This window comes from Juglans regia, chromosome 14 (assembly GCF_001411555.2).
Source record: "Juglans regia cultivar Chandler chromosome 14, Walnut 2.0, whole genome shotgun sequence".
Classification (NCBI taxonomy): Eukaryota; Viridiplantae; Streptophyta; class Magnoliopsida; order Fagales; family Juglandaceae; genus Juglans; species Juglans regia.
The window spans coordinates 4516498-4525201 of record NC_049914.1 but is presented as its reverse complement, the minus strand read 5'-3'; the positions used below and the strand labels follow the sequence as shown (position 1 = coordinate 4525201).

The 8704-nt window shown below is 34.1% G+C and overlaps 1 protein-coding gene across 1 annotated transcript; it reads left to right on the top strand.

Moving 5' to 3' along the window:
* The first annotated feature begins 4018 nt into the window (after positions 1-4018).
* LOC109012805 (cytochrome P450 CYP82D47-like) lies at positions 4019-6070 on the top strand. The gene is made up of 2 exons (XM_035685023.1): positions 4019-5003; positions 5244-6070. The coding sequence occupies exons 1-2, from the start codon at positions 4065-4067 to the stop codon at positions 5865-5867; spliced, it is 1563 nt and encodes a 520-aa protein (XP_035540916.1). The 5' UTR covers positions 4019-4064; the 3' UTR covers positions 5868-6070.
* The last annotated feature ends 2634 nt before the right edge of the window (positions 6071-8704 follow it).

Here is an 8704-nt window from a genome sequence, read left to right as displayed (position 1 = left end):
CTTGAGTTTCATGATTACTGATAATCGGCTCACGTTCAGCAATTGTATTAGTAGAAGATAAGAGAATTTTTTTGTTGGGATATTGTGAGTTTTGCTTCACTGGATTGATGAATTTCCTCTTTTTTGTTGCTTCACTGGAAGAAGATGAAAGGGGTGCGGTGAAGGCTGGATTCATCATATTTTTCCCTAGGGTTTGAGAATGTTCGGATTGGGATGAAGAAATCTGGGCGAGGAGCGATGAAGGGCCTGGGTTAATTTGGAAAGTATTAAAAGCCATACCTCGGCCTGAAGGGCTTACAAGAAGCTTCGGAGTCTCAGAAATGATTGGGCTTTGGGTTGCTTTGAGCTGAGCTAAGACTTGATTGAGAATGGATGGGCTAGACACGGGCTTGGACTGGAATGGGCTTGGCGGGTCCATATAAAATGATGATAGAGTCAGATTTATTTTGGACGAGAGTGGGGACTGCGGACAAGAAACGTCGGCTAGGATGCATGAATGGGATAAAGGAAAGCTGATGTCACCTGTGTATTGAGAGGGAAAAGTGGGAACCGAATAATTGCTTGCCATAAATGGTCCTGACAGGAATGACGGCTGAAGACTTTGTAGAGCTCCACATGGTGCTGGGATATCTACCGCTGGTTCCTTTCTGGCTGAGCAATAAATTTGATGAACAAGAGCTTGCACAGTATCATCTTCTATGTTGGTCGAAAGTTCTGAGGAGCTACTGGAGAAGAGTTTCTTAATACAGAATTCCTTTTTTTCTCCACTTTCAGTACTGATAATAACAGCTTTGCCTTTTCCCAAATGATTAACTGGGGAAATATTTTTTTTGGAGGCTAAGCTATCTTGAACCTCTTTAGAAAATACTGAATCAGACGCTGGTTGCTCAAGCAAGAGATTTGGCTGAAGTTGATTGTAGTGAGGAACGTCTGGTTTTACAAAGCTGACTGGGGTACGACGATTCTCAACTGTATCCGCCCGCATCCAAGAACCATAACATGGATCATCAGAGGAACTGGTATAAATAGGACAGGATTGATGAAGATGACCCAGTCGACCGCATCCATAGCAAAATTCCGAAAGCCTTTCATATTTGAAACAAATTTTCGCTGGCTTTTTATTAATTCTGGGTAAATTAAAACTTTCATAAAGTGGCTTCTCAGTGTTTATCTCCACTCTAATTCGCATAAAGGGTTTCACGCTATTTTCTGGAAGATAAGCATAATCAATCTCAATCAGATTACCCAAGACTTTACCTATTTGGATTGCATTCTCAATTGTCATCATTTCTAAAGGAAGACCACAGATATGAATCCAAAAGGCTGAATAAGTTAGATCAATTTCTTGAATACTAAGTCCTGGAGGCCATTCTTTTAGGACCAAATGGTAACCCTTAAAATTCCATGGGCGCTGTTGAAATATTCTGTTTTTCTCCATGCTTGAAGAGAAGGTGAACAGAAAAGTGTTTATACCCAGATCTTCAATATTCAAACCAGGTGCGAAGCTCCATACTGCTCGGATTGTAGTGTAAAAAATATGTTTATTCAGTGCTTTTGTGGAAACCAGCTTACCTATAAGAGCATGGTTTGAAATTTGAGCAGCTTTTTCCGTTGCTGGGACCAGGATGATGTCTTCCCAAGTCAGAGCTTTTGTTTGTTCTATAAGCTGATCGATACATTGATTTTCCTTTGACATTTTGGGAAGTTGGTTGGTCGGAATGATAAAAGTAGTTGAAAGGATTGACTAAAGGGAAGAAATGGTAGATAGAAAGGGACAAATACTTAGGTAAGAAAAGGGTCCTAGATGAAAAGGAATAAATGGGCTGACGGTTAGGTTAAAGGAAGATCATAGAAACGGAAGCAACAAGAGGAGAGGAAACTCATCTTTTCCAGAGAGCGGTGACTCTCAAATATAAACTCACTTATTTAACATTGAGATCACAAATTGTGGCATATTTTATGACTTTTACATGAGTAATATTATATACAGTTATGGAATACGTAAATACTGTGCAATCTTTTTAAAAAAGAGTACGACCTACTCATAAAAAAATTAATTTCTTTTTATATGAGTCTCATATTTATTTATTTTTTTTAAAATAATTATACGATACTTACACATTCACGATTATAAATATTATTTTTCCTTTTTACATGCATAAGATGAAAAGCAGAAGCAGGTACATAGGCAGATGAAGGTTATGAGCGCCTCGTTTGGGCTGAACTTTTCCAACAATAGTCAAGTAGTCTTCATTGTCCCTCCATTAATAATTTTAGCTACTTTTCAATGTTTTCACTTTCCATCATTCGTCCTTGTTTTCATCATTATCCGGATAAAGACCTACAAATACACGTCCCCAAACAACCCATGCCACTATTTGACATACAAACTCTTACAATATTCATATATCTGTTTTTTATATTATTTCAATATTTTTTATTATATCTTTTTATATTTACAATATTACCCCATATAAGAGAACATATAATCCAATACAACGGTCATGGATTGAAATTTGAAATTTGAGTAATAGACTCTTCTTTCTCATTTCTCTAATTCTTCATCTTTTTTATTTGAATCTTTTCATGATAGAGTTTATTTATTTATCGTTAATATTGTAAATAGGTATTTTCATGGCAGCCCACCGAATGAGTATTGGAGAAGGGATAAAATGGATATAATTTTCTTTTTGATTTTGTTTATTTTTGTACAAATTCAAGTGATATATTTTTGTAATGGTGTGAGAAAAATCGAGTGGTTTCTTTTGTACAAATCCAAGTAGGTATGATTTATTTACTGAATTTATAGAAATTTAAAGGCATTTTGCTTGGATTTGTGAAATGAATTAAATTTTTTTTTTTAGATCTGAACATTTTTTTTAAGATTATTTTGAGTTTGGTTTAATTTAATGTATGTGTATGATTTGAGATCTATCCTTTTTTTATTATTATCTCCAATTCTCTGAAGGAATTTTTTTTTCTTTACATCTGAACGGGAAGGAAAAATGGTAAAAACAAACTGAAGGGGAGACGTTTGGATTCGAAGATGATTTGAGATGAGCTGAGATGAGTTGAGATGGATTGTGAATAGTAATGAGATGAGTTGTGAATAGTAGTGAGATTTATGAGTTAAAGTTGCTGAATAGTAGTGAGATGAGTTGAGATGAGCTGAGATGAGCTGAAATCACTTACGAATCCAAAAGGGTAAACAAACAAAAAAAAGGGGTAAAACCACATAAGCACGAACATAATATAAAAAAAAAAAAAAACGGGGCTAAAACGAAAATAAAAAAAAAAGGGACAAAAATTGGAAAAATAATGTGAGATAAAAATACTATTGTTTTTTACGTTGCCGTTTTTATATATAAGAGGATATATAATGTTTTGTTCTAGTACCTTAACTGTTACGACTTTTGGTACGGTATTGAAAATATTGATCTCAATCTAATTATTAATAGAAATTAATTTTTTTAATTTTTTATTAAAAAATTAAATTAAATTAAATTTATTTAATCTATTTATATTTAAACCCCTCACAAAATATTATTATTTATAAATCATATAAGATTATCTCAACGTCGCAGCTTACAGTTGAGTGATTGATCATAAAGACAAGATATCTAATCAGACAAAATCAAGACAAAATATCTGGTAAAAAGGGCCCATTATTATCCCCCCACTAATAAAATTAAAGTTGGATTTGATTGGAATTAAATATTTAATTTTTAAATTATTAAATTTAATTCAATTTAAAATCTTTTCACATATAAAATCTATAATTTATTTTTAATTTAACACATTTTTATATATAATATCTATAATTTTTTTTAACTTTTTATAAAAAATATTAAATTCTTCTTAACATTCAAATATATTTTAAATTTAATTTAAAAAAATTTTACATAATTTTTTTTACTATTTAATTCATTATTATTCATAAAAAATTTAACAAACGCATCTTGAGAATAAAAAAAGTAATTTTAGAAATCATAAAAATCTATATATTTGCGTGGCTGAACATTAGAAACCACCAAACTTGAAGTGGGAAAGTTCATCCTGACAACATGGAAATCATTTCTCACCTACTTGCAATTGCAGGGGTTTTAGTGTTAGTTCTATTGTACAATCTGTGGAGAGTGAAAACTGGAAGTCATAGTAAGGGTATGTTAGCCCCAGAACCATCGGGTGCCTTGCCAATTATTGGCCACCTTCATCAACTTCGTTCCCAAACCACAATCGCCAGAACCTTGGGTGCCATGGCTGACAAACATGGTCCCATCTTCAAGTTCCGGTTTGGCATGAAACCTGGACTTGTGATTAGCAGTCATGAGGCAGTCAAGGAGTGCTTCACCACAAATGACAGGGTTTTCGCTACACGCCCTATGTCTAGCCAGGGAAAGTACCTTGGTCACAACTATGCAGGATTTGCGTTTTCCCCTTATGGACCGTATTGGAGTAAGATGCGAAAGCTAGCGGTTTCTGAACTCCTCTCCAACCGCCGACTCGAGACACTCAAAGACATGCAAATCTCTGAGGTGGAAACTTTGGTTAAAAATCTGTACTCTGTTTGCAAGAGCAACGAGCACAAGCCAGTCAAGGTGGCTATTGGTGAATGGTTTGAGGGCCTAACCGTGAATATAGTTACCAAAGTTATTGCGAGGAAGAAATATTTTGGTTACGCGGATGATGGAAATGATGGAGAGGCAAAACGCATAGGGAAACTTATAAGAGAATACATGTATTTAGCTGGGACTCCTGTCATGTTTGATCTAATTCCAATTCTTAGATGGATTGATTTTCAAGGTCAAGTGAAATCGATGAAGCATGTTGCAGGGGAATTGGACTCTCTAATAGGAAGTTGGGTTGAAGAACATATTGCGAGGAGGCTCAAGAATGATGAGCAAAGCCACAAGCCAGACTTCATCGATGTCATGCTATCGGCAATTGAGGAGGATTCCATGTTTGGTCATACCCGAGAAACCATTATCAAGGCAGTTGCATCGGTATGTATATTATTTGTAATGTTTTTGTAAACGCCTAAATCCTACAGTAGAATAGAATCATGCCCCAATTGATCTAGTATTACGCGTCATTATTCATCAACGTAATTGATAGAATCGCATACCTCATTTGAGGTTCTTGTCCATGAGCTAATTGACGTTTCTTTGGCCCATTTTCTAATAAATTTGGAGCTTAATAATTTCTTTTATTTGCCTAACTATAGCTCCATTTTCATGTTGCAGACTCTGATCTTGGGTGGTTCTGACACTATTTCTGTTAACCTGACATGGCTCGTATCTGTATTATTAAACAATAAACATGATTTGAAGCGTGCCCAAGAAGAGCTGGATCTCAAAGTTGGAAGAGGTAGATGGGTGGAAGATTACGACATGAAAGATCTGGTTTACCTGCAAGCCATAATCAAAGAGTCATTGCGCTTATACCCACCAATCCCTTTATCAGCTCCACACGAGGCAATGGAAGATTGTCAAGTTTGTGGCTATTTCATTCCAAAGGGAACTCGTTTGTTTGTAAATATATGGAAGTTGCATCGAGACACAAGGATTTGGGAGAAGCCTGATGAGTTTTTGCCCGAGAGGTTTCTCTCAAGGCATGCAAGTATGGATGTTTCAAGGCAACATTTTGAATTCATGCCATTTGGGTCTGGAAGAAGATCTTGCCCTGGAGACATGTTTGCCTTGCAAGTATCGCAATTGACACTAGCTCGTTTGCTTCAGGGATTTGAGTTAACGACGCCATTGAACAAGGCGGTGGACATGACTGAGGGCTTAGGCAGCACCTTGGCCGGGGTAACTCCCTTAGAAGTTGTCTTCACTCCGCGCCTTTCTTCCAAACTCTATGAATGATAGAGAGACCTTCAAACTATATATTTATGCTTGGTTGCATAGAATAATCTGTTTTCAGCAAGTCTGTGCATGTGCAGCTTGTTTGGGAATTAGTATGCTGTCTTTTTGTGGTACTTTGTTGTATGGAAAATGCTTATAAATTAGTAGCACATAGTAAGGCTATGAACAACTCGTGACTCTCCGGTCTCCTCTTAAAGAGACAGAGGGGAGAAATAGGAGGAAGGGGAACAAGCAAAGGGACATAGGCACGCGGCGGAAGCCGGAAGGTGAGAAGTTGCTGGCACTATCTTCCATAATTAATTCGAATTTATTCAGCGGAAACGCGGATTTTAGGGACGTGTGATCGGACGAAACCGCCTAGTAATATGTTTTTAAGCATTGGTTATAAGGTTTTTTTCGAGTTCTCAAGCGACCACGTGGCGCACGTGCATGAAGAGCTGAACTTCGACACGTGTTCGTCTCTCCCACCCGTTGGTAATAGCTGTACGTCTTCTGTTTAAAAAAAATAGCTGAACGTTCCAACAAACTAGCAGAATTACGGACACGTGGTGCGAGATCTTGCTGTCCCCGCGAGCCCCGATTTTAAGGCCAGGTTTGAGAAACAAGATAAAAATATCTTGTCATAATATATTTTTTAAATCTCTATATAAAATATAATAAATAATTTAACTTTTTAAAATCTCAATACATATTTTTTAAATTCAAAAATAATAATAATATTAAAATATAATATTTTAAATTTCAAAACAAAATATAAAGTTATCATCTCACCCTTCAAACTTATCTTAAAACTTCATTTAGAAGTTGAGTTCATTTCAATTTATCTCAACTCATCATTATAATTTTTTAAATCTTAACATAAAATATAATAAATAATTCAATTTTTTTTAAATCTTAAAATAATATATATATAAACTTTTATTCTTAAATATATAATATGTAACGAGTAATTCTACATACAACCGTGAAGTGCGTAACCGCCGCGTAATCGCTTTGAAAAAGAGTGAGATCTACTATTAAAAAATTAATTTTTTTCATGTGGGTCCCATGTTTTATTCATTTTTTTCAAAGCGATTACGCAATTCACGGTTGTAAGTATATTTTCTCTTAGTTATATGTTATAATTGTATCTTGTATAAAATGTTTATGACATAGTCTATAGTCCATAGTTAAATATTATTAATTCTATCCAGATATAAGTTTAGTTATATAAGTATTTTTTTAAATTATTAACTCATAATATATTTAAAAATTATATTATTTATTATATATATTTTTCTTTATGCTTAATTGTTATAAAAGGCAACTGAAATGTTGCCGAAGTTTTCTCCTTCTTTGTATAATGTTAAGATTACGTGCATTGATTGCTTTTGCGATGTTCAAGTATAACTTTTAAATTGTCGTTTAAACTTCTCAACTCTCTTTTAATTTTTTTTTTTTTATTGAATTTTCTTTAATAAGTTAGAGACACTTCAAACAAAGGTAATTGGTAAAGTTTTCTTTTTCCCATCTTTCATTTACGCACTACTTACAGTCATTAACAAGGCTAGATCTTGCTTTCGGTAAAAGTAATCTTTTTACTTATTTTACATATAAAAAAAATAACTTTTTCAATTTTTAACAAGGGTTCCATTTCAGCCTTTGAATCTCATTCTTTTAGCTTCACAGAGTTTGGACCACAAGATAAATATTCCCTTTTATTTCACCACTATATATGTATTTATATATTTTATGAATTTGTGTTATTGTTTGTAATTTTATGAATTTTCAAAGCAACTTTAATATATATATTTGTTAAGGAGTTGGTTTGATGATTGGTTTGCTTTGGCCCTTTTGCAATGCTAATATAATTCATGACAAACGTATTTGCTATGGTTAAATAATTTTGATAAAAAAAAAGGCAAGGAAATAGAAATATATGACAAGTTCTATTAGTTTATGTATTTAGAATTATGTGAGATTTCAAAATTTGATGTAGTTTAGACTTTGAAGTCTCTTTACATGTATTTTGTTTATTTGAAATAAAATTTTCAACCATTGATGGTGATAGAGTTACTATAAAACAATAATTCCAAATATTCTATTCGGCGTGCACTGTCATCTTAATTGGATTTTATATGTCAATATTTTCTCTTCTTTTATCATTTTTCTAAATGTAAATAGCTGTTTTTCTTTTGTGGTTTTATTTGAAGGCCTTGTGTATATTTCTAAATTATTAGCACTAGCTCGTTCATTGATTCTTTAAATTGTAAATGGATACAATGAAAAAAAGAGGTTATCTTACATGCATTTTTAATTTCTCTAATATTTTATTTTATTAATTTATATAAATAAATAAAAACAAATAGAGTGGAGCCGACTCGGCTTGAGCTCGTTTTCATGTTGAAGATCGAGCTCGATCTGAAATCTTAAATTATAGAGCCAAGCTTGAGTAAGAAAAAAGTAAAAGTCTCAAGCTCGAGCTCGAGTTTTTTTAGTCGAGTCAAGCTCAACAGTTCAAAAATCAGCTCGACTCAGCTCGATTACAGTCCTAAAAATACTATTTCAAGAAAGAACGAAAAGAAGTAGAGTTTTGTATTTCAGATGATCTAAAAAATCAACTGAGGGTGACTATATATAGCTCACCCCACACAGCTGGCCTTAAAAGGCCAACCTTCAATCTACCACGTAAATGGTAGTAACCCAAGCCTTTAAGCCATGTGTTTCAAGCAAATAACACAGGAGAGGAGCGGATCAGCCATGCATTACAACGCAGGAGAGGAGGGGGTCAGCCCCACGTGGGCGCCCCTCCATCTAATGTCAGATTTCGAACAGTGGCTTAGATGCAGGCTCTGGAC